At 43.7% G+C, this 27,344-nt stretch overlaps 1 protein-coding gene across 1 annotated transcript in view; it reads right to left on the reverse strand.

The window, feature by feature from the left end:
- Positions 1-7,725: 7,725 nt before the first annotated feature.
- Positions 7,726-27,344, reverse strand: part of GPCPD1 (glycerophosphocholine phosphodiesterase 1) — a gene marked incomplete in the record, with an annotated part of 99,682 nt that continues 80,063 nt past the window's right edge. Inside the window, 1 exon segment of the mRNA XM_073628612.1 lies at positions 7,726-12,216. Within this exon segment, the coding sequence (XP_073484713.1) occupies positions 12,021-12,216 (196 nt within the window).

A 27,344-nucleotide genomic window follows, 5' to 3' on the forward strand; every position in this document is an offset into this window, starting at 1 on the left:
CCCATGCCAGCCAATCAGTTTCAGTCTGCTCCCATGCCAGACGATCTGTTCCAGTCTGCTTCCTCACCAGCCAATCTGCTCCAGTCTGCCTTCACGCTAGCCGATCTACCCCAGTCTGCCTCCACACCAGCCGATCTGTTCCAGTCTGCCTCCACACCAGCCGATCTGTTCCAGTCTGCCTCCACACCAGCCGATCTGTTCCAGTCTGCCTCCACACCAGCCGATCTGTTCCAGTCTGCCTCCACACCAGCCGATCTGTTCCAGTCTGCCTCCACACCAGCCGATCTGTTCCAGTCTGCTTCCTCACCAGCCAATCTGCTCCTGTCTGCCTTCACCCAGCCGATCTACCCCAGTCTGCCTCCACACCAGCTGATCTGTTCCAGTCTGCCTCCACGCCAGCCGATCTGCTCAAGCCTGCCTCTAAGATTCCCAATTGGGTTAGGCCAGCCTCTGATAGTTCTCTGCCTGCTGCCCAGCCTGACGGTCCTCTGCCTGCTGTTCAGCCTGATGGTCCTCTGTCTGCTGTCCAGCCTGATGGTCCTCTGCCTGCTGTCCAGCCTGATGGTCCTCTGCCTGCTGCTCAGCCCTCTGTGCCTCTGCCTGATAGTCCTCTGTCTGCTTCCCAGCCTGCTTCCCAGCCTGATGGTCCTTTGTTGCCCAGCCTGATGTTCTGGTGCCTGCTGCCCAGCCTGATGGTCCTTTACCTGCTGCCCTGTCTTATGCTCCTTTGCCTGCTGCCCCGCCTGATGGTTCTTTGCCTGCTGCCCAGTCTGATAATCATTTGTCTGCTGCCCAGCCTGATTTTCCAGTGCCCGCTGCCCAGCCTGATGTGCCTCTGCCTGCTTCCCAGCCAGATGTCCTCTGCTTGCTGCCCAGCCTGATGGTCATCTGCCTGCTGTACAGCCTGATGGTCCTCTACCTGCTTTAGAGCCTGATGGTCCTCTGCGTGCTGTACAGCCTGATGGTGCTCTGCCTGCTTCCCAGCCTGATGGTCCTTTGCCTGCTGCCCAGCCTGATGGTCCTTTGCCTGCTGCCCCGCCTGATGGTCCTTTGCTGCCCAGCCTGATGTGCCTCTGCCTGCTGCCCAGCCTGGTGTTCTGGTGCTTGATGCCCTGCCTAATGACCCAGTTCCTGATGCCCAGCCTGATGATTCGGTACCTGATGCCCAGCCTGCCTCTGGACATCCTGTACTCAACCACCTGCCTGCCTCTGATGGTCTGCTGCCCAATGACAAGTCTACATTTGATGATGGTATTTATCTCTTCCCTACCACACAGCCGGGTTCTACTGACTCTATGCCAGCTGCTCAGTTGGATTGTTGTGCAAAGGCTAAGTGTCAACCTGCTAATGGGTCTGAAAACTTGACTCCTCACATGCCTTATACGGGTTACCTCCTTGGCCTGAGATTCATTTGACGATTGCCTCGGTCGAGTCCCTCTGGCAGTATGTTGCTCCTATGGTGCCAAAGCCTGGTCGTCCGGACTTACCCTTGGTAACTGGTAGCTGCATTTGCCTTCATGGCCCTGGTCGTGGTAAGCTCCTGGGGAATGGCAGAGTACGATCTGTGCCTTGCCATGACCTGGAGGCGATTACCACAGCTCTGTGTACTAGGGGACCTGGGTCAGGTAACCAGTGCCTCAGAGAGACTTAGGTGTCTTCTGATGTGCAGAGAAAGTCCTGGAAACCAGGCAAGCTACTTAGTTATGGCGAGACACTTTGGTGTCTGGATTCCAGTATTGTCACACAACCCCAGGGCTAAGTTTTCAGATAACCCTTGAACCGCAGCATTGTGGTATCTGCTGTTTTGAGGGACTTGGAGTGTTGAATTCTGTACATCTCAGGGAATCTGGCCAGCAGGACACCCAGCCAGTTGCTTGACCCCAACAGTGGGATACCCAGCCAGTCACCTGACCCGGGTGGTGGGACACTTTGTCTATTGACGGATTTTGGCAGTAGGCCATCTTGCTTGGAACCCAGCACCTCTTCAGACTATGCAATATTTTTCTCTGGACTTGCGTAACGGAAGACTGTCTTTTATGGACTGGTTTAGCTATTGCTCCTTAGAAGGGTGGTACTGTCAGGAAAGGACTCACCTGCTGGTGACACTGTGGCTCCCAGATCCATAGGATGCAGTTCCAGTGTCCACCAGTGGGTGTCTCCCAGCAGATGGACTATACAGGGAATTAGGCTGCACCTGATATGGACTGCTGAGGGTATATAAGCCCGCCTTTCACTGAGGTCCAGTGCTTCAGTATTTTCCCCGCAAGCCATGTCCCTGCCTGATCTCGGATCCTGAGTCGGATCCTTTCCTGACCTTGTACCCTGATCCGGAGACCTGTTCCCTGGAACCTGCTCCCTTTGTTTCTTGTCCCTGTTCTGTTTTGTCCATGTATGTGTTCCCCCCAACGTGTATATAGTTAGTTAGGTTATTATATGGGGTTTTGGCTGTGTTACGTTTACTTTCCACTTGCTTGTTTATGATTTACTGGTATTGGAAGTGTGTCATTATCTTAATAAATATATTTTCACTTACTCATCTGGTCCTGATTCCTTTAGGTGCAGCCAACTGATCTGATCACCCCTGCTGGATGCCTGCATGTGGTATCCCTGACAAGTTGCCCGTGTCCTGTACTATGGTAGCATATTTGGCAGAGTATCAGCTAACAAATAGACAAGGTCGGCATACCACTCTGTGAGGCTAACCTGGAGCTACGAGAATGACTGAATGCCCTCGGTTCAAAATGCCCTTGGTAAAAGATACAATATAATATCTTCAGCGGGGGGAAAGGCATAGATCAGAACATGCTGATCCAATGGCACCACCAGGGGATCTGCTACATCAGCTGTGTCCACATCCTAGAGACAAACCGGTCACACTTCTTGAACTGTGAGCTGTTGATTACTGAAACATGAACCTCTACCCAGGACACAATAGATTTTACCTTTGTCAAATCTGCAATACCCCTGGTGCCCCCCTCCCCCCGACTATTCATGTAGGCCACAGCTGTAGCATTCTGCAGATTTGAACTGTATGACCAAGTCAGAAGGGAGGTCCAGTAAAGTAGCATAAGGCAAAATTGCTATCAACTTCAGGATGTTGATTGGAAATGTGGATTTCTCTGAGAACCAACAACCCTGAACAGATAGAAAGCCCAGAACTTTTCCCTAAGGCTCTGTTTCCACTAGTGCGACTTTTCATGCGACTTGGGACTGAAAAGTCGCATGACAAATTGTTTCCCATGATTTCCAATGAGTACCGTTCATATCTGTGCGACTTCAAGTCGCAGCGACTTCAAAGTAGTCCCTGCACTACTTTGGTCCCACTTTGATGCGACTTGAGGTCCATAGATACAGGCATTGCTTCAAATCGCGGTAAAAAGTCGCGGTAAAAAATCGCGGCAAAATCGCGCGACTTTGGGGACGCACTAGTGGAAACATAGCCTAAACCAGAAGAATGGTGTCTGTGATTTCATTCTTCTATTGTAGAAGACCTTGGACTGAAGGATATTCAGAAGGTCCAAGTATTCTGATGGAATTGGATCCATCCAAAGTCCAAGATCATGCTATTGCCTGACCACATTTGCTTAATTTGCAATCATCTGAAAAAGGAACCCCTAAATATTTTTTCCTCTGTAGTTCTGGCCAACACTGTACTTCCAATATTATACTCTGTTAGAGGATTCTTTTTCCCTAAATACAGCATTTTGCATTTAAATGCTGAACTGCCGTTTCCACTGAATTACCCAGTCTTCCAGCAATGCCAAATCATGTTCCATGGTATAAACATCTCCAGGAATATCAACCCTATGCACAGCAAGTGTGTCATTGGTAAAAAGACGTACATTTCCCACCAAACCTTCAGGTGTATCACTTACAGATTAAATAGAATGTAGTAGAACAGGGGTCTGGTCAGTCAAAGTTTCTTCCAGCAGAGGTCTGAATTTCACGTTTGTATGATGACTTAGACCCTTCACATCACAGTTCCCCCTTTCCATCAGTCATCCACTTTTAAAAAAAAAAAAAAAAAATTTCCTCCCCATCTCCTCAACCTAGTGTTTTCTATTGGCTACCAGGGGTCTCAAACATACGGCCCTCCAGCTGTTGCGAAACTACAAGTCCCATGAGGCATTGCAAGGCTGACAGTTATGCGCATGACTCCGACAGGCAGAGGAATGATGGGACGTGTAGTTTTGCAACAGCTGGAAGGCCGCTAGTTTGAGATCCCTGGGTCGCTAAACAAAAACGCATGAAGCTGTAAAACGCTTGTAATACACCTTTTTATACGTTTGTTTGCTGTTTGTTTGTTTTTTCTTCCTCTCTTTGTGTTGCGAGTACGAGTTTTCAATGTTTATACAAATTTGTTTTTTTTGGATATTTATTTGTAAACTATTAAAAATGAATCAAAAAGATTAGAAAAATATAAATGGCAACTCCACTTCCTGTGTTTGTGATTGCCCATCTGGTGAAAAGGTTGGACCCGGACAGTAACAGGAATTATCTCTAATGGTTTCTTGGATTGCAATAAAACCTGACAGGGGTTCTAATTCTTCCCCAATCCATCCAAAATGAAAAGAATGTTTTGCCTATATCTACACTTAAATGATGTATAAATGATCACAGGGCTGCATGTATTTCTGTATTTTTAGATCTGCCTACAGTTCAGCTTTAAGTATTACTAAGTGTTAGATTGTGTGGTTAAAGGCTAACTCCACCTTTTGCACCTGTATTTACATGTAGTGCACAGTTACACCATTCATTCACAGAGATCTGTGAATGAAGGAACTACAAGAAAATGCTATTCCCATCGCACACGTTCCCGGATCAGGCTCAAAAGTATTGGGTGCTGCAGCATCATCCAGCTGGAACCTGGAAAAAATTAAAGGTCAACGTTCATGTTTGCCAGCACACCACTGATCACCAATGTTGTCCGAAAAAGATATTTTTATTGAAGAATGATCACATCACGAGGAGAAAAAGTCCACGGTTTCGGAGCCACGCAGAAACCCTTTGTCAGGCCCTGGCGATGGGGTCCTGCGTAGCTCCGAAATGTTGCACTTTTCTCAATAAAAATAGCCTTTCCGGACATTGGTGATCCGTGGCGTGCTGGCAAATATGAACTTTGAATGAACTACAAGTCCCACAAAGAGCACAGATTACCACACTCGTAGTCCATTGACACTTCCTCCAGCTCTCTATAACTGAAAGTCCATACCTCAGTACAGAAAGGGAGCTGGTACCGTTTCCCCGAAAATAAGACCTAGCGTGATTGTCGGTGATGGCCGCAATATAAGCCCTACCCCCCAAATAAGCCCTAGTTAGAGTCCTTGTAGGTCTTATTTTCAGGGTAGGGCTTATTTTTGGGGAAAAAGGGTAGGGCTTATTTGGGGGGTAGGGCTTATATTGCAGCCATCACCGGCAATCACGCTAGGTCTTATTTTCGGGGAAACAGGGTAGGTGGAGTCTGCCGTTGCTTGGCATTGCCCCCATGATCCACTAATTGCACTTTTAATGCTTTCCAGGCTGTTTTGCAGAACAAATAGACATTTGCAGTTTTTCTGATAATACATGTGAATTTATATATTTTTTTTTTATTAAGATGCGGACTTATAAACGCTTACATATACTCAGTGAAGTGACTGGCCTCAGGTGATACAAAGATGAAACAAATCCTCCTACATACGTTGTACCTGTTTATCTGCAGTCTTTTCCTCTCTACATAGAAAGGGGTTGGTTTGGGACTTTGAATGAGGCATATGGTCGAACTGAGCATACGCCTCCATCCCTGTCAATTGATTAAAAAAAATGGGGAGGGTTGGGACTTTCTCTACATCTGTTCAAAGTGCAGAATTTATAAAGCTTACCTGAGCTGTCAGAAAACAGGGAGCTCCGATTGCCGATTGGAGAGAAGTGACACACCCCTCCCTTTACACAGCACACAGAAAGAGCTGAGGCTGCCAATCAGCTGGAGATCCCTCCCGTCAACTTTTTTTTTCTCTTGGTGTCAGGAAAACCTGTTCAAAGTGATTCATGTTGATAGCGGAGTAATGACGCAGCAGAAAGAAATGACACCGAGCCCCTGTTCACATTGGCATGATTTCACAGGTCAAATCGCATGTCAAATCAGAGCCTATTGCCGGCAATAGAAGCGTCCCAATCAGGGCAGCGCCGCACCGATTTCCAAAAGTAGTTCCTGCACCACTTTTGGCAACTTTGGGGGCGAGTTCAATAGACATCTGTGCAGGAACCAGCGCAGATGTCTTTAAAGTCGCCCCTGAAGTCAGACTGAAATGCAGTTTCAAAATCGTGCGCGTTCAGATGAACGCGCGTGATCTCAAAGCCGTGTTCAGTGTGAACGAGGGCTTAGTGCTCTGGATTGAGACAAGTACACACTATTAAGGCATATGCTTTGTTCATATTTCATGTTTGACGTTTACAACCACTTTAAGGCTTAATGTACACGGGACGTTTTTACAACCTCTCCTGAACGATTTAAAGTGGTTGTATACCCGCTGAATTTTTTTTTTTTTTTACCCCTGTAAAGCAAAAGGCATAATGAGCTAGTATGCACCACATACTAGCTCATTATGAAATACTTACCTTAGAACGAGGCGTCGGTATCTTACCTGGTCCACGCCGAGGGAGCTGTCATGTTGCCTTGGCGTGTCTTCCAGGTATCGCGGTTCCAGCGCTGTGAGTGGCTGGAGCCGCGATGTCATCACTCCCGCGTATGTGCGCGGGAGATTTCTTACCCGGCAAGGTCCGGCAGTTGCCGGGCCTTCAGCCGAGAATCCCCTGTGCGCATGCGCCGCTGCAGTCAGCGGCGCAGAGCAAGGGGAATATCTCCTAAACCGTAAAGGTTTAGGAGATATTTTTTTTACCTACAGGTAAGCCTTATTATAGGCTTACCTGTAGGTAAAAGTTAAAAAAAAACACTATACAACCACTTTAGCTTGACAGATAAAAACCCACGTTTAAAACGTCCGTTTTGCCGCGTTTGCATTTAGAAGCATTTGAAATTTTTTTTTCAAAATAGCCAAAAATGAAAAACGCCTGTAAACGAAACGCGGGACGCGTTTGGCGTCTGAAACTTCGGCGTCTAAACTCATTTTTTTGCCTTCAAAGAAAAGCCTCTAAACGCAACTGCCTAAAACCGACATTAAAGGAACCTGTGTACATGTACACCATAAGATAACATTGGATGAGTTCAGGGGCAGCTGAAAAAAGCATCCAACTGTCTCTGAACGTCCGTTTACCAGCAGCAGTGTACATGAGTTTTGAAGGTGGAGTTAAGGGTAAAATATTAATTTTCAGGGTTGGGGATATGCGAAGCAACAATTATTTATAAGCATTTTGTGAAACCTGGAAGACAACGCAAACCAATAGCCCCAAAGTTCTCTGGCTTGCTGGGAACGGTCTCGGTGTCCTGGTTGCTTTGTGGTTATTATGGACCCAGATATGCTTTTATCAGTGATTTGTTTGTGAGTATATTTCTTATTTATTTACTATTAAAGATACCACTTGGGTAATGCGCAAGGCTGGTGCGCCCTCTTTTCTTTGTTTTACAGTGTCCCAGTTAAGTTTTTGCCCCGACCCATAGAGGGCAGCAAAGACTGTGCATCCATGAGAACTAACAAGATTTTGTGATTCAATACATCACCCTTGAGTGCAGGAGATTGTTGCAGTGTTTGGCGTGTAGGTGTATGACACAAGAAAGAAAACGGTATATACATAAACAGAAAGCATTTAAATATAATACAGAAGAATAATTCCAGAAGACATTCTTTTTTTAAATGATATGCAAAAGGAGTGCTAGCACAGGAACACGGGCTGCAGGCAACACGGACGCATTTATTTAAGGAACAAGCAGTCACCTGTCAGCACCAGATTAGTATAGTCAGACTAAAGAAAGGGGATTTCTGATTGGTCAGTGTGGATAACAGTACTTCACATTGTTCCTTGACTATTATACAAGGCCCAGTCTTCCAGGGTACCTGTATAAGCCCCTACTGGGAAAAACCTACAAACATCCAGTGCAATGGCTGCAAGTTGCCTGCTATTTTCTTTGTTAGGTAGAAGAGCCACTCTGAAATGATCTTCCTTTTATTATTAAGACTATTACTTGCCCAACTTCAGAGCTAAGGCCAGACAACTTCCACCTCCAGACCAAACAGAATTGCCCTCTTTGGCCACAGAGTCTCACTTATACAAAGGTGGGTTTATCAGGCTAAAAAGGTTGAATACATGTTATGGTGCCCAAACATAGACAAGACTCCCAACGACAGGTTCACTTCAAAAAGGACAAGTGTAATTTTAGTACTTATCCTCTCCTTTCCTTATCCCTGTACCCGGAAAAAGTACCCGATTTGTTGATAACCAGGAGTTTCAGACAAGGGACCTGCAACAAGTCTGTTTATATTTTTCTGTTCCTGCATTAGCCGTTCCCGGCTACTGCTAAAGAGGGAAAATAGCCTTTGTACTGTGATGAGCAATTCATCTCTCAAATTAAAAATATTAACCAAAAGTGATCCCTATCCCTTTAAAGAAGTCACGTGATAAATGACGCAACGCATTGGGCGGAGCTGGGTGACGTAATTTCTGGTAAGAGCTGAAACCAAAAGTAGGTAAACGCGTTTCTCTGCAGACATTATTGTACAGCCTGTTTTATGCAGTTTATTTAATGAGCGCATAAAAGCTTTAATAAAAGGTCAACTCTATTTTAAATTTACTGCACCACTGGCGATTGCTTTCCTTTTTTTTTTTGCCTGGGAGTGACATGCTTGAGGCAGAGTGATGAGTTTAATATCCTAAGGGGCCACCAACATACTTATTGGACATCTGGATCCGATCTGAAGAAAGGCAAATCCCACAGATTGCACTGAGTGGAGTATTCAAGCATTGTAGACCTACGGCTGGGTTCACCCCTCTTGGATACTGCCTATTATAGTGGAGGAGTCACTGCGGTTTGGGGTGAACACTGAGCACATATTATATGGACTCACTGTAATGTTTGGTGGTGGTAAACACAATGCACACACACATATACACTGTGTGTGTGTGTGTGTGTGTGTGTGTGTGTGTGTGTGTGTGTGTGTGTGTGTGTGTGTGTGTATGTGTATGTGTATATATATATATATATATATATATATATATATATATTATATATATATATATTTATGCCTTGTTTTTCAATGTTGGGTGTTGTAATTTAACACAATTCACATATTAAATGAATTGCCGAGATGTGTGGTTTGAAGTTTGCTACACAATTGGTTTTATTGATTAACGACTTAAGGTCCATCCTATAACAGTTTTACTGCTAAAGGGCGCACCTCTGTGCCAGATCACGTATATATGTGATCTTTACGGGTTTTTTACTCTCCTAAACTTTGTACAAAAAATGCCCTTTATGAGCATTTTTTACTGTCAAGACAACAAACGTCTTTTTAAGCCCAGTGTGCACGGAGCCTTAGTCTCGGTTCACACTGGGACGACTTGTCAGGCGACCTAGTCGCCTGACAAGTAGCGTCCCGTTCTGTGCAATGGAACCGTCGCTCCGACTTAGAAAAAGGTTCCTGTACTACTTTGGGGCGACTTGCATTGACTTCTATACAGAAGTCGTTTTGCAAGTCGCCACTGAGTCGTGTCCTGGGTCGCCTGAGGCAGTCGCGCTGCAAGTTGTGCTGCCTCAGTGTGAACCGACCCTTAAAGTAACACACAGTGCCACATCACAAAAAATGTCCAGGTCATGAAGGGGGTAAATCTTAACAAGTGGTTATATGGACTCACTGTAGTGTTTTTTGGTGTTAAACACAATGTATATTTTAAAGTGATTGTAAAGTCTTTTTTTTAAAATAACAAACATGTTATACTTACCCGCTTTATGCAGTTGGTTTTGGACAGAGCAGCCCCGATCCTCCTCTTTCACAGGTCCCTCTTCGGGTCTCCTAGCCCCTTCCTTCTGTTGAGTGCCCACACAGCAAGCAGCTTGCTATGGGGGCACCCGAGCCAAGTCACAGCTCCCTGTGTCCATTCAGACACGGAGCCGAAACCCGCCCCCGCCCCCTCTCTCTCCCGATTGGCTGAATTTTGATTGACAGCAGCAGGAGCCAATCGTGTTGCACTGCTGTCTCAGCCAATGAGGAGGGGAGTCCTGGGGCAGCTTAGACATTTGTGCAATATCGCTGGATAAAGAAGAGCTCAGGTAAGTATTAGAGGGGAGCTGCAGACAGAAGTTTTTTTTTTTTCCATCTTAATGCATAGAATGATTTACAATCCCTTTAAGATTATTTATTGTATCTGTTTATTTTTAGCATTTATTTATGCATTGTTTTGCAATATTGGGTGTTGTGATATAACACAATTCACGTATTAAATTATTCCCTCTTAGATTGTAAGCTCTTATGAGCAGGGCCCTCTTAACCCTCTTGTATTTTATTGTATTGTAACTGTACTGTCTCCCTTTTATACTGTAATGCGCTGCATAAACTGTTGGCGCTATATAAATCCTGTATAATAAAAATAATAATAATAATAATCTCTCATATGCCCTTTAGCGCCCTCCAGTGGTGGCTAGGAGTAGTTACTGCAGGAAAAGAACAGTAACAGTCAACAAGTCAACATGGCTTCCTGGCTAGGAGGTCCCCTGTTCGAAACTCCATGTTATCATCAAAACAGATTCTCCAAGCAACTGAGTTTTTGGCGATGGATACGAATAAAATGAGAAGAACTGTGAGATCATTGATCCCTTACACCATAGATGGGGCTCAACTTCTGAGAACTTGTAGACGCCGTCCACAAAAGTTATTCAGTTTGACAATGGGGGTTTATTTTCTAAAGGCGAATCGAATTTGCACTACAAGTGCACTCGGAAGTGCAGTCGCTGTAGATCTGAGGGGGACATGCAAGGGAAAAAAAAAAACCCAGTATTTTTACTTGTACATGATTGGATGATTAAATCAGCAGATCTTCCCCTCAGATCTAAAGCGACTGCACTTCTAAATGCACTTGCAGTGCAAAGTGGATTTGCCTTTAGTAAATCAACCCCGATGTTTCTTCTTGAAGATTGAATGTAGACTATTCCTTTTTGAGAGGAAACACACATAAACATCTATAACAGGGGTCTCCAAACTGTGGCCCTTTCCTTGCCATTATCCGGCCCCTGGGGCACCATTCTATCCACTGACACCAGTAATGGGGCATCATTCCTGCTGCTGACACCAACGATGGGGCACTATTCCTCCAACTGACACCATCAATAGGGCACAGTTCTTTCCATTGACACCAATGATGAGGGCACAATTCTTACCATTGACACCAATGACAGGGCACTAGTCCTGCTACGAATACCAAAGATATGGTATTGTTTACACCCACTGGATGCCGGGACATTTTCTACTCCTAAATGGTTCTACTCCGCCCCCCCCCCCAAAGTCTAAAGGACGGTAAACTGGCCCTTTGCTTAGAAAGTTTGGAGACCCCTGATCTATAAGGTCTCTACACAGGTTAAAACAGCTTGTAGGCACCAGCATCCAGAAACACTTTATCTTGACAGGGTGGCACATTAATTTTGTACCAAAGCAGTTAGCCGTGCAAAAGTCTGCAAATGAGGTAATCGGTCAGAGGCCAGACATGGTTATGTGTACAGTACAATACAGTACGGCGATTGCTGTGCACACAGAAGGCCGCTGTCCACAGCGTGTATATTGCACTTGAAGTTATAGAAAGAGTGAATCATTCGTTTCTGAGGTACTATGGGAAGGAGTAGCAATCTCATTGATTATTTCTATACAAATCCTCTCTACCAGTGCATTGGTTGGCTGATGAGAACTTTGATCGCAGAGTACTGTAATAATAACTACGTCTGGCCAATAATAAAAAAAAAAAAAGACACACTAATACAGCAAAAGTCATCAGGGTGCAACAAGTGTAATGGGGACAATGGATTGCTTCGCTTTTGCCCATTTAGGACAACAAAAGGATGATTGTGGCCCCTGAGATGCTAGAGAAGGTGTAGATGGAACTTAAACTAGCTCGTGGTTGGCGACGCCGTTGGTGTCCATGCAGAGATGGTTGCTGGAGCAGTTGGTTGAATTGCACACGTATTGGTCAACTGGGCACAAGCAGCTCCTAAGCATTCCCGCGGGCAAACCCTTCTTAAGACGCTCCATTTGTTCAACTTTGAATACGTTTGGCTGTTCGGGGTTCCAGTCGTAAATTCTGCAACAAGAAAATCAAACAAATTTAAGTAATTTGAGTACACATGACTCACTACCTTCATTTATCACAAGTGTCCAAAAGATTCTGCTGTCCACAGACACCAATGAGATGGCAGCAATCTTTCCCTCCCCCTCCAAGACAATGCTAAAATAAAAGATCTGATTGGACAGCAGACTTTTCCTTTCAGGCACTAGGAATAAATAAGAACATAGCTTGACATGCAAAGCTGGCCATACAAAGACAAATATTTAGCGATAGACGATGAATGCAAGCTACATCGCTGGGCTGTGATCGCAAACCCCACCGAGTTTGCATGGAGGAGATGTCATTTTTCTGAAGGCTCATACAGAGATTGTTAGGCAAGCTAGAAAAGTGCTGTGACCAATAGAGGGCTTCTATAACATATGCCTATTTTATTGCTAAGGCCGGACATACACGGTTCTAATCTCAGCTGGTTCAGCAGGAACCGGCCAAGATTCGAATCGTTAATGGGCAGGCTGAATGTATAAATTTAATCCATCAACTTGGGTACAACAAGCCTGCAGGATTTGCTTGCAGTTATCAAAAGAGGGTGCTATAGTTGCTAGCGATAATCGCTGTCTTCTCAGGGATGACCCTTTCTCTCCTCATCTTCACCTCCACCCAGAAAACAATTGTAAATTCCCATCAGCACTGCCTGTTGTTGATGGGGGAAGCATGCAAATTAATTTCTTGCAACCTGGGATTGCAGGAAAGAAATTTGCACCATATATAGGATAGATAGATAGATAGATAGATAGATAGATAGATAGATAGATAGATAGATAGATAGATAGATAGATAGATAGATAGATAGATAGATAGATAGATAGATAGATAGATAGATAGATAGATAGAACAGATGGCAGGAAAGTCAAAAAATGGGAAGTGGGATTTGTAGATTTTAATGCAACTTCACAGATAACGCTCTACACATGAAGAGAAGCCCATCAGTGAATTTGCAGCAAGAAGGCTGCAACAGCCAGGGAACGATCACCTCTTTTTTTTTTTTCTTTTCTTTGGAGAGGGTTGTTTAAAGTGAACCCTATATTATCCATAGATGACGATTTCAATAATCCTGCACAGGACATAAAATACTCTACACAGACATCTGAAAGACTCTTCTAAATCTTCATACAAAAAAAAAAAAAAAAAAGGGTTGCTAATGTTTCTCGTTTGGTTGCTGTACTGGGGCAGGTCATTTCAAACCTGAGATAAAAAGAAGTAAATATAAGTGAAAGCTTAAGGAGGTGTACATAGTTAGTCAGGTTGAAAAAAGTCCATCCAGTTCAACCCTAAAAACACCATACTGAAAGTGTATACCACTTTAAGTATGGTTGCGCTTTTAAATTTTTACAGTTTAAGCACTTGCCCTCGGGAAGGTTTACACGCCCCCCCCCCCCCCCCCCACGAACAAGCCATTTTTTTTGCGGTACGGCACTGTGCTGCGCGTCGTGCGACACTGTACCCAAATAAAACCGATATCCTTTTTTTTCCCCACACATAGAGCTTTCTTTTGGTGGTATTGGATCACCTTTGCGCTTTTTATTTTTGCGCTATAAAACAAAAAAAAAAAAAATGCTGACAATTTTGAAAAAACAATATTTTTTACTTTCTGCTATGAAACACATCCAATAAAAAAAAAAAAAAATTAGACCAATATGTATTCTGCTAAATATTTTTTTGTAAAAAAAATCCCAATAAATGTATATTGATTGGTTTGCACAAAAGTTATAGTGTCTACAAACTTTTGGATATATTTATTTAATTTTGACTAGCAATGGCGACGATCGGCAACTTATAGCGGGACTTCGATATTGCGGCGGACATTCTGACACTAAGTGACACTTTTTTGGGGACCAGTGACACTAATACAGTGATCTGTGCTAAAACTATGCACTGTCACTGTACTAATGACACTGGCTGGGAAGGGGATAACATAAGGGGCGATCAAATGGGTTAAATGGCCAGTCTAACCAGTGTTTTAGTGTACTGTGTGAGGTGCTTTTACTATGGGAAGACATGGAATATTCCCTGCTTTGCAGGGACACAAACTCCATCCCTTCCCCTACCCTGTCAGAACAGCAATCTGCCTTGCCTACATAGGCAGATTACAGTTCTGTGTCTGCCTGACGATTGTCAGGTGCCGGTGGACATCAAGTACCCGACACCCGCCGATCAGCTTTCACTGTGTGTAATGACAGTGGATGAGAGCCACCGGCGGGGTGTAGGAGCTCTCCCCACCCAGAAGTGCTGGATGACGAATATATATGTGATCCGGCGCACAGCTGCCAACCTGTAACAGTAAAACTGCTATAGGGCGGGCGGCAAGCAGTTAACGTGAACCCTATTAAATTCATAGAAGACTATTTAAATAATCCTGCACAGAAGATCAACTCTTCTAAATATTCAGAGTGCTTATTTTTTTATATTTGTATACAAAAAAATTAAATAAAAAAAGATTTGCCAATATGGTTTGGTGGCTGTGCTGTGGCAGTCCATTTCAAACTAAGGCCCCTTTCACACAACCGCGACTTCAAAGTCATGCGATTTTGCCATGATTTCAGGGAATGCCAGTGTAAACTTGAGGTCTATGGACCCCAACTTGCATCAAAGTTGGACCAAAGTAGTACAGGGACTACGTTGAAGTCGCACAGATATGAACGGTACTCGTTGAAAATCGTGGGGTACGACTTGTCATGCGACTTTGCAGTACCAAGTCGCAGGACAAGTCGCACAAGTGTGAAAGGGGCCCAAAGGGCTGCCTGAAAACCGAAGTAAATATAAGTGAAATCTCAAGAGGTGTATGCCACGGCTGCACTTTTCATTTTTACACTTTAATTGAAAGCAGGTGATAGTATGGTGGTATAGGTCTTGCTATATTGTCAGTCTGCTGGGACACTCCCACACATATGCCGCACTGTTATTGGCCTGCCCCTCACCCATTCACGGAGCATTTTGTGTTTTGTGAACCATTTACAGAATACAAAGCATTCTGTGAATGGACAAAGGGAGAGAGGGGCCCAAAGAGTAACAAGAGATGTACTATCTGGTCTTAAAAAAAAAAAAGTGTAAATATTAAAGAAAGTGCAACCATATTAAAAAGGGGCATACACTGCTCAAAGGGTTTGTAAACCCTCAAGGTTTTTCACCTTAATGCATTAGGGTGAAAAACTTCTAGAGGAGTGGAGTGAAAAAAGAATTTCTATTTCTTAATTTTCCAGAAAATTATGACACAAAAATTGCAACTCCAAATTCTCACCATGCCTCTTACTAAATACCTTGGACTGTATACCTTCCAAAAAGGGGTCATTTAGCGGTATTTGCAGTGGCCTGGCACTTTAGGGCCTCATGAAATGAGATAGGCTGTCAGTACATCAGGACTGGTCAATTTTCAGATATACAGCGCATCCAGAAAGTATTCACAGCGCCTCACTTTTTCCAAATTTTGTTATGTTCACAGCCTTGTTCCAAAATTGATTAAAATTTATTTTTTTGTTCAAAATTCTACAAAAAATGCCCCATAATGACAATGTGAAAGAAGTTTGTTTTAAATCTTTGCAAATTTATTAAAAACAAAAAACGAAAAAAAAAAAATCCCATGTACAGAAGTATTCACAGCCTTTGATCAATACTTTGTTGAAGCCCCTTTGGCACCAATTACAGCCTCAAGTCTTTTTGAGTATGATGCTACAAGCTTGGCACACCTATTTTTGGCCAGTTTCTCCCATTCTTCTTTGCAGGACCTCTCAAGCTCCATCAGGTTGGATGGGGAGTGTCGGTGCACAGCCATTTTCAGATCTCTCCAGAGATGTTCAATCGGGTTCACATCTGGGCCACTCAAGGACATTCACAGAATTGTCCCGTAGCCACTCCTTTGTTATCTTGGCTGTGCGCTTAGGGTTGTTGTCCTGTTGGAAGATGAACCTTCGCCCCAGTCTGAGGTCCAGAGCGCTCTGGAGCAGGTTTTCATCAAGGGTGTCTCTGTACATTGCTGCATTCATCTTACCCTCGATCCTGACAAGTCTCCCAGTTCCTGCCGCTAAAAAACATCTCCACAGCATGATGCTGCCACCACCATGCTTCACTGTAGGGATGGTATTAGCTAGTATTGGCTGGTATTGCCTGGTTTCCTTCAGACACGACACTTGCCATTCAGGCCAAAGAGTTGTATCTTTGTTTCATCAGACCAGAGAATTTTGTTTCTCATGGTCTGAGAGTCCTTCAGGTGCCTTTTGTCAAACTCCAGGCAGGCTTTCAGGTGCCTTTTACTGAGGAGTTGGTTCCTGTCTGGCCACTCTACCATACAGGCCCGATTGCTGGAGTGCTGCAGAGATGGTTGTTCTTCTAGAAGGTTCTCCTCTCTCCACAGAGAAACGGTGGAGCTCTTTTAGAGTGACCATCGGGTTCTTGGTCACCTCCCAGGTGGTTTCAAACTTCTTCCATTTATGGATGATGGAGGCCACTGTGCCCATTGGGACCTTCAATGTTGCAGACATTTCTCTGTACCCTTCTCCAGATTTTTGCCTCAATACAGTCCTGTCTCTGAGGTCTACAGACAATTCCTTGGACTTCATGGCTTGGTTTGTGCTCTGACATGCACTGTTAACTGTGGGACCTTATATAGACAGGTGTGTGCCTTTCCAAAACATGTCCAATCAACTGAATTTACCACAGGTGGACTCCAATCAAGTTGCATAAACATCTTAAGGATGATCAGTGGAAACAGGATGCACCTGAGCTCAATTTTAAGTGTCATAGCAGAGGCTGTGAATACTTATGTACGTGGGATTTTTTTCCTTTATTTTTATTAAGTTTGCAAAGATTTAAAAAAAAAAAAACAAAAAAAACAAAAAAAAAAAAACTTCTTTCACGTTGTCATTATGGGGTATTGTTTGTAGAATTGTGAGGAAAATAATGAATTTAATCCATTTTGGAATAAGGCTGTAACATAAAATGTGGAAAAAGTGAAGCGCTGTGAAAACTTTCCGGGTGCACTGTATACCATAATTTTTTTTTTTTTTTTAAATATCAAGTTCACAAATTATGGTATACAGTGCACCCGGAAAGTTTTCACAGCGCTTCACTTTTTCCACATTTTATGTTACAGCCTTATTCCAAAATGGATTAAATTCATTATTTTCCTCACAATTCTACAAACAATACCCCATAATAAAAACATGAAAGAAGTTTTTTTTTTTAAATATAAACTTTCCTACAGAATAAATAACATACATTGGTTTGGGTTATTTTCACCAAAGAAATGTAGCAGGGTACATTTTGGGCTAAATTTATGAAGAACAATTATTTATTTGCAAAATTTAATAACAGAAACAAAGAAAAACTTGTTTTTTTCCCCCAAACATTTTAGTATTTTTTTTCGTTCATTTAGCAAAAAATTTAGCGATTAAATACCACCAAAAGAAAGCTCTAGTTGTGTTAACAAAATGATAAAAATTTTATTTGGGTATAGTGTAGCATGACCGCGCAATTGTCATTCGAAGTGTGACAGCGCTGAAAGCTTAAAATTGGCCTGGGCATAAAAGGGCTAAAAAGTGCCTGGTATTGAAGTGGTTAAAGTTCATTTGGGTGTAAAGGCAGGCGCCCCAATACCTTTGGTAATATAGTGTAGATGGTAAACAAACGGTAGTATAAAAGGTAGCACACATTCATTAATGAGAAAAATGAGTTGGTGACATTTTAACAATGGATTCCACCTTCCTTGCTTGTCCATGGTGTCATTTCAACCCCCCTCCACCAGTAGCGTTGTAATATTTTCTATATGCACAGCATCACCTGATGGCAAAGCAAAGAAGCTCCATTTACAGGAAACCAAGGAATGCTGGCCAGCAATGACGTGATAGGAGGAGAGGGACAACCGTCCAACATACATTTACTGTGGGGCGGCGGCTCCTGTGTGCAGAATCACGTACAGGTACGCGATTCTGCACTCCCAGGTCTGGGGCGCGCACGTATGTCGGTGGTGACCTGCTCCCGCTGGCAGGTGTGCCGTGTGATTGGACACAGCGGGAGCCAATCAACGGCGTCCGGTGGACCCGATGTTCGCCGGTACTCACCGATCGTTCCCGAGAGAGGCAGAACAGCAATCTGCCTATGTAAACAGGGCATATCGATGTTCTTTGACAAGGGAAGACAAAGACCCTGTGTTTCTGCTAAGCAGGAACACGGATCTCTGTCTTCCCACAGTTAAAGCACCTCCCCCACACAGTTAGAAATCACTCCCTAGGGACACATTTAACCCTTTAATCGCCCCTGATAACCGCTTCTCTGCCAGTGCTATTAGTACAGTAACAGTGCATATTTTTTAGCAGTGATCACTTTGTTCGTGTCACTGGTCCCCAAAAAGTGTCAGCTAGTGTCCGATTTGTCTGCCGAAATGTCGCAGTCCCGCTTTTGCACAAACCAATATACGCTTATTGGGATTTTTTTTTTTTTTTTTTTTTTACCAAAAGCGTGTAGCCTAAGGCCCCTTTCACACGGGTCAGATCCGTGTTGATCCGCCCCGTGAACATCCGCTGCTCAGCGGGGATCGCTCCGTTTTCCCCAGCTGAGCCGGCGGATGACAGGGCGGGACCCGCACACTGTGCAGGGACCGCCCTGTCAGATCTCCCCTTTCCCCTATGGGGGATCGGAGGAACACGGACCGTCTGTCCGTGTTCATCCAATCCGCTCTGCAGACGGATAGAAAAATAGGATTTTCTTCCGTCTGCAGAATCGGACAAGAGCGGAGCCGGATGACATCGGGTGTTAGCGGATGTACATGCGCTGACACCCGCTATCCCATAGGGATGCATGTATGTCCGTATTTCATCCGAAAAAGGATGGATGAAATACGGACATACGGTCCGCATGTGTGAAAGGGGCCTAAATTTACGAAGAAATTGGGGGGCGTGGTCTGGACATGGCCGGGTAAAGACGTGTCTCATTAGAGCTCCCGGCCTTCCCTAGCTCATCTTGGCTACCATAGCTCTATTTTTACAGAATGCTCACATCCAAGAAGCGGACCTACAAAAAAAAACAAAAAGAAGAACAGCCCAGTCATCAACACCCCAGCTTTAGGGGACTTTCAGAGACTTTTCGGGAGGTCACGCTCCGGATCCCCGGAACTCAAGATAGCGGAGCCGCGCTTCTCTCGCTAACAGTCTCCGGACCTCGTGGCGGGTCCTGACCCTTCGGAGGGATCTCGGAGCCCGATTCTTTACCCCAGCTCGTCGATACCTGCAGAATCCGATTTGATCGGCACTCCCCACTTACCGTTCATGCTTGGAGCGGACGCTGAGCTTAAAGCCATCCTGCAGGCCCTGCCGATGAGAGCAGACATCGAGGCCTTGGTCGGAAGAGTGGAGGCAGCCCACAGGAAAGAGATCCGGGCAGTGAAGCAGGAGGTTCAGGCTCTCAACACGCGCCTAATGTCGGGAGACCCGATTGGAGTTACTCCTAAAATACCAGCCCTGTGTATTCTTACTGGTCGCCACCTGCCATCAGAGACTATCTATATACTTTAATTTTTGCTCTCTGGAACTTTACATTCCCGCGCTATGGGTCATATTACCAGGCTGAGAGGTGATCTATCAAAGGGTGTGCTCAGAGTGTTCCCCTACCCACGCACCTTCTATACGAGGATTACAAAGTACGTTTTCTTACCATACCTGCACATTGGCCCTAATTCTCTCTGACGGTGAGGGTATATCCTGCTCCCAAACCCAGGGAACATATACGCCCTGAAGGAAACTGCTGAGTTTATTTTACATTCAGACAGACTTTTCACATGCAGCATGTCTTGCTGTTCAGCCTACATTGACAGTTCCCATGGTTGATATATTGGAACATAAAGAACTACATCTCCTTCGGTTACATAAATGTCTCTAGTATTTGTGCATATCTACCTAGATTGTTGTTGAAGTAACACAGGGGGGGAAATGTTTTTGTTCAGGCATGTTCGGTAGAGACCAGAGCGTTAGATCCATCGGTGGACATCATGCCTGGATCATGTGGAATCTGGTAACTTAGATAAGGTGAAGAGGGGTTATGATGTGATGGGAAACACCATACTTGTCATTAATGCATATACCTGTTCTAACTACTCTCCATATGGAGGACCGTTGTATGGTTTATTGTTTGATGCGCCCTCCCATGAGTCTTCACTACTACCATTCTCATAGATAACCCCACTACCCTAGTTTGTGATGTATTGAAATACTGATGGGGATCGCTCTGTAACACTGATGGAGGTTCGCCTCCTGTATGGTGTGATAGAGCCTCAAATGTGTCCGGAGGCTATGGGACAGTGCACCTGTTCAATAACTAAAGAGGACCATAAGGTCAAAGAAATTTTTTTACTGTTCCTCATTGTCATAGTAGAGGTTCTTGCTTATTATGTTCACCCAGGATGGGCGGGAGCTCACCTACTGGTAAGGTCTGCCCACACCCCACATAGGCCCTTGTATACAACTGAGGTTTCAGGGTTGTATACACTTTAAGTCAATAAGACTTTATTTTTTGTTCCACTTGAATTTTTCGAAGTGACGGTTTGACTGATTTCCCCAGTCACCGCCCCTGTACTTGGTGTTCTATCCCACTCTTTTCTTTCGCTTTCCTATCTACTCCCCCCCCCCCCCACCTTCCCCCATTCTTAGTGTGACACCCCTTTTTGCTTTTTCTCTCCCCCCCCCCCTTTATTTATTTGAAGACATGGCGGTAGACTCAATTAAGGTGACTTCCCTTAACGCTAAGGGTTTAAATGTACCGGAGAAAAGACGGATGTTGCTCCACGACCTTAAAAAAAAATAAATAAAAAATCACACACTGATATAGCCTTTATCCAGGAGACGCATTTTAAACGAACAAATCCCCTGTGCTTCAGAATAGATTTTATCCACAAGTATACCACTCTACAAACTGCAATTCCAAATCCAGAGGAGTATCCATCCTGATTTCCATTAAAATCCCATGGCAATGTCAGAAAATATTAGCAGATCCTGAGGGTCGCTTTTTATTTCTCAAAGGCCAGGTGGGTGAATCACGGTTCACGTTTGCAACACTCTACGCCCCTAATAAACACCAGGATGGTTTCCTTAAAACGCATTATAGCTAAGCTGATGGCATTCCAAGAAGGCCAGATAATCTTGGGTGGAGACTTTAATGTGCCACTGGCCCCCTCGGTAGATACCTCTTCGGGTAATTCCTCCTATCCACAATCACATCGCAAACGAATAGTGCAAACCCTACATAAGGCTCAACTAATTGATATCTGGAGACTCCAACACTCAGGGGAGAGGGACTATTCCTTTTACTCACCCCCACACAAGGTATACTCCAGGATCGATTTTTTTCTGATACCTCATGACCAGCTACATCTAGTAAGCTACACAGGAATAGGTATGATCACATGGTCAGACCATGCACCTGTACATCTCACATATACACTCACGAAGAGACCCTCACCTAGGTCATTATTTTGGCGCTTGAATGAAAGCCTACTACAAATACCTGAGATTCTAGCAGATGTGACCAAAGAATTAGACTTCTATTTTAAAGAGAATGACACCCAGGGTTGTGATCCTGGAATTTTGTGGGAGGCTCATAAATGCGTCCTTCGTGGGATTCTCATTAAACATGGGACAAGGATCAAAAAAGACAGAAATGCACAACTCACCAGACTGCTTGCTGACTTAGCCAGGATTGAAACACAACATAAACATTCTCCTACCCAGGATATGGAGACGAAATTGAGGACTATCCGTTCTCAAATAACAGACCTTCTACAATATAAAGCAAAGGCTGCTCTTCAGTTTTGTCGTAAGCTGTCTTACGAGTCAGGAGATAAGTGTGGAAAACTTTTGGCTAAGTCAGTCAAAGAAATTAAAACCTCCTCGTACATACCATAGATCACCACACCAGACGGTCAGAGAGCCACCCTTCCGACAGATATATCGATATATCGAAGGGGTTTGAGGCCTTTTACCTAGATTTATATAACCTACCCAGCTCCTCTTCCACTCAGACAAACATTGACCAGTACATTTTAGACTCCCAAATTCCATCACTTCCGACAGAAACCCAACTACTTCTAGACGAACCGATCACACTGGAAGAACTGCAAGTAGCAGTGAATTCCATGAAGATAGGTAAAGCACCAGGCCCAGACGGTTACACAGTTCAATATTATAAGACTTTCCTACTGATCTTAGGACCACGTTTGGTGACATTCTTTAATGCAATAGGAGCTACTGCCAATTTCCCCAGGGAAATGCTTAAAGCCCATATCTCCTTAATCCACAAGGAGGGGAAAGACCCAGGTCTCTGTGGCAGCTATAGACCCATAACCCTATTGAACGTGGACCTCAAACTGTTCTCGAAAATCATCGCATCCAGGTTAGCTCAACACCTCCATTCCCTAATTCATCTAGATCAAGTCGTGTTTATTCCCTCCAGAGAAGCAAGGGACAATACTATTAAGGTCCTCAATCTTATCCAAGTAGCTAAAGCCAATAAGATCCCTAGCTTATTTCTTAGTACAGACGCCGAAAAGGCCTTTGACAGGGTGAATTGGGGTTACATGTTCTCAATCCTCCGTCATATAGGCCTAGGAGACAGGATGATGAAATGGATTGGCAACCTATATTCAAATCCATCAGCCCAGGTGAAAGTCAATGGGGTACTTTCCAGCCCCTTCACCATCAGAAACGGAACTAGACAGGGATGCCCTTTTTCTCCCCTTCTCTTCGCCCTCTCCCTAGAACCCTTCCTGTGTATGGTCAGAGCAAATCCGGATATCACAGGCCTCCGTATAGGTAGCACCAACTGTAAAATATCAGCTTACGCGGATGACCTCTTATTCTCCTTAACAAACCCAAGAATCTCTCTTCCAAACCTTATGCGAGAATTTAAAATCTTTGGGGCGATTTCCCATTTGAAGATTAATTAAGTCCGAGGCGATGGGCATCGCGATCCCATCCCATACACTACTTGAATTTTAATCCAATTTCCACTTTAGGTGGACTGAAACTGCACTAAAATACCTGGGTACGAAAATTCCTCCTGATATCACACAAACGTTTGAACTAAATTTCCCTCCCTTACTGACAAAGGCCCGCGCCCTATTAGACAAATGACATACAGGTTACCACTCCTGGTTTGGGAGGTGCAACCTCCTAAAAATGAGTATACTACCGAAATTCATTTACCTCATCCAAGCCCTGCCTATACACATCCCACCCCTTTTTTTCAAACAGGTCCACACGCTGTTCACCAGATTTGTGTGGGCACATAAAAGACCACGCCTACGACGGACACAGATGACCCTTCCCAAACAATATGGAGGACTAGCATTACCTGACATACGAACATATTATCTAGCATCCCATGTGGGACGTATACTAGATTGGAGAAGAAATAAACAATCCAAACTCTGGGTGCAGCTCGAACAATCACAATCTCATATCCCACTGGGGGGAGCACTGTGGTGCTATAGTGACCTAGGCTAAAATCTCACCCACTCATTGGTACCACTCTGAAAAATAGCTCCCAAGTTGCTTTCCATACATCCCTCACGTCGAAAAATTCTCCTATGCTTCCCATACTGGGTAACCCTAAATTTGGTCCAGGACTATGCCCGACGGAATTTATCTCTCTCAGAGAATCAGGCAGTGATCAGGCAGTGATCATGCAGCTCGGTTTGTTCTGGCAGGGAAGTGGCCATCCATCTCAGACTTATGTAAACCAGCAGGGAACTACCACCTTCCCTTCTGGAAAGCTGTACAATTACATCATTTTCTTCACTCCCTCCCTGACCCGCAGGACTTAGCCAGGGAACAAACTTCATTTGAGTCCCTATGTGCGGAGGATACTCCGTTAGCCCACATTCTGTCCCAAACATATTCAATGTTAATCTCACCTACAACACAACCACAATTACACTGTATGACCAGTTGGGAGAAAGACCTACACTGTACGTTTTCACCTACACAAAGACAACGAATCATTTCCCTTTCCCTCAAGTCCTCGCTCTGCACTAAACTACAAGAAACCAATTTCAAACTACTCACCCGCTGGTATCTGACTCCCTCTAGACTTAAGAAATGTTTTACGTCTATCTCCGGGCAGTGCTGGCGATGCATGGAGGGAGAGGGAACCCTGATTCACATCTTTTGGTCATGTCCCAAGCTGAGGGAATTCTGGGATGAAGTTAGACGGATCACCCAAAAGTTCACCGACTATGCTCTCCCAGATGACCCAGCATTTTGGTTATTACACCTTTCCTCGATTCCCATCAAGTCATACAAAAAATCCTTGATACGCCATTTACTTAATGCAGCAAAGGGATGTATCCCCATAATGTCGAAGCAAGGCTCCCCACCGGCCATATCTTTATGGCTAAGGAGAGTTGAAGAAATTAAAAGAATGGAAGACCTGATCTTTACAGCACAACATAAACAAGAGGCATATAAGAAGACTTGGGATATTTGGAATCTGTTTATTTATTCAGATGAGGGGCAGCGACTATTAGGCTCCTAATTCATTTTCAGGTAATCACTAGAGCGACCCATTCAGTTAGCTTAACTACCTTAGCGGCTTAGCTACCGCCATGTCTTCTTTCCCCATACCTGTCCCTATACCCCCCCCCCCCCCGTCTCTTTCCCCCTTTCTCCCTTCCCCCTCTTCCTTTTTCTTATCTCTAATCTTCCTTTTCTTCCCCTTTGATTGATTCATTATATTTTTTTTTTTTTGTTTTTTGTCTTTTGTTTTTGCTATTATTTTTATGAATAGTGGAAAAAGTAGGTGAGGATCACCCCGATAGCAGGATTCTGACTACAAACACTGATTACCTCTACAGTAAACCTCGTCAGATATTAATGCTAATTCTGTAACTTAGGTGTACCTACGCAGATGGTTCATGTAGAGTTGGCTCTTTGTATCTGTACATGTCAGTGTAATTTGATTTGCATTCTTGCCAATGTTTGTACCTTGGGGTCCTCACCCCTGTTTGGAGTTGAATAAACTTTATATTTGAAAATTTACGAAGAAATTAAATTTTATTGGCTGTGTTTTATAGCAGAAAGTAAAAAAAAAATTTTTATTTTTCAAAATTGTCAAGCTTTTTTTTGTTTATAGCGCAATAAAATAAAAAATGCAGTGGTAATCAAAAGAAAGCTCTATTTGTGGGAAAAAAGGACACATTTTATTTGGGTACAGCGTCGCACAACCGCGCAATTGTTAAAGTAATGCAGTGCCGTATTGTAAAAAACTGCATGGTAACTAAGGGGGGGGGGGATAAACCTGTAGCTGAAGTGATTATATTTTCCTGCATTCCAAGCAGGGGGCTATTTCTCTAACACTGTAGTGAAGCCGGTGACGCTGTAAACATAAAACACTACCTCCAGACATCTTTGCCCCTGGCACGGAGGAAATCCAGCACTGTTAGTGGAATTTGCCCACATCAATGGTTAGTCAGACACGGTCTACAGTGATGGGCAGAATCATCTATATCTAAAATGAGATGCCCCCCCACCTGCAATATTCTGGCACTGTAGCAGTTAATACAAGCATGGCTGCATGGGTATAGGGGGCAGAGGACTTCTTATTTCATTTAAGTGCGCCCTCACCAACACAAAGGACACTTTTCATTAAATCTCTATTAAATAAGTACTGTTCCTTGCACTTTCTTTTTTTTTTTTCTTTTTTTTGTTTATATTCCCCCAAACATAGGCTTTAAGCTAGAACAGTTGTACACATAGCTCTTTGTATTTGTATTTTTTTATAGCGTTAGCAGCAATTAGCTTTGTTTCTGCGCATGCAACATGCGTATACAGATGTATATATACAGATACATTGTGCACATTAACAGATTTTACATTATTATTTTTTTTTTTATTTATTGTGTTCACTGCAAACCTTACTGAACCACATAAAAGCTGAACTCCAGGCAGATTTAAAAACACCATTTATTCCAAAAATTAATTTACTAAAACTATGACTTATATCCGAATACCGTGTAAATGTCAAACTAGAGATGGAAACTAAGCATATAGCTGTCACTAAACAACTGAACATTCTTAAAAAGTGTATCTAAACCCAAGAACAAAAAAAAAAAAAAAAAAAAAAGGTCCCTTTCACACTTATACGACTTGTCCCACGATTTTGTACTGCAAAATCGTATGACAAGTCATTCTCCATGATTTTTAATGACTACCATTCATATTGGCACGACTTTAAGTCGTGCCGACTTCAAAGTAGTCCCTGCACTACTATGGTCCAACTTCCATATGATTTGTACTCCATAGACCTCAATGTTAAACCCTCAAGTAGCATGCAAATCGTACCTGAATAATATAGACACGATTTCAGCACTACTTTGTAAGCACAAGCTGAGAATGGTTAATGCCAAAGTTGTGGCAAAGTCGTACAAAGTAGTACTGCTCCCAAATCGCGGCAAAATCTAGACAAAATCGCGGTAGAATTGCGGCAAAATAGCGCCCACGAAATCGGGGTAAAGTCGTGCGACTTTGAAGTCGTATAAGTGTGAAAGGAGCCTTAGCTCAATATGCAAAAGTCTGATGTATCCCTAATTAGAGATTATATATATTTTATGTGTGTGTATATTATATATACACAATATATATATACACACACACACACACACACACACACATACATACACACACACATACATACACACACACATACATACACACACACATACATACACACACACATACATTTTATATATATATATATATATATATATATATATATATATATATATATATATATATATATATATATATAAAAAACTTAAATTCTAAATAAAGAACTTTGAAGCAAAATAAGGGTCACAGCCCATCAATGCAGCCTGATCAGTGCCCATCTGCAGCCTCACCAGTGCCGGATTACACAGAGCCGCGATCTCCTGTGTAACCGGTGCTCAGTCACACAGAGTCCCGCCTCCTGGCCCGGCTCCTATAATAGAACGGTGGTCCAATGCCGGGACATGTGATGTCTATCCTGAGAGCCGGTCCAGGAGGCGGGACTGTGTGTGACTGAGCGCTGAGTACACAGGAGATTGCAGCTGTGTGTAATCCGGTGGCACT

The sequence above is a fragment of the Aquarana catesbeiana genome, linkage group LG04 (genome assembly GCF_042186555.1).
Source record: "Aquarana catesbeiana isolate 2022-GZ linkage group LG04, ASM4218655v1, whole genome shotgun sequence".
Taxonomy (NCBI): domain Eukaryota; kingdom Metazoa; phylum Chordata; class Amphibia; order Anura; family Ranidae; genus Aquarana; species Aquarana catesbeiana.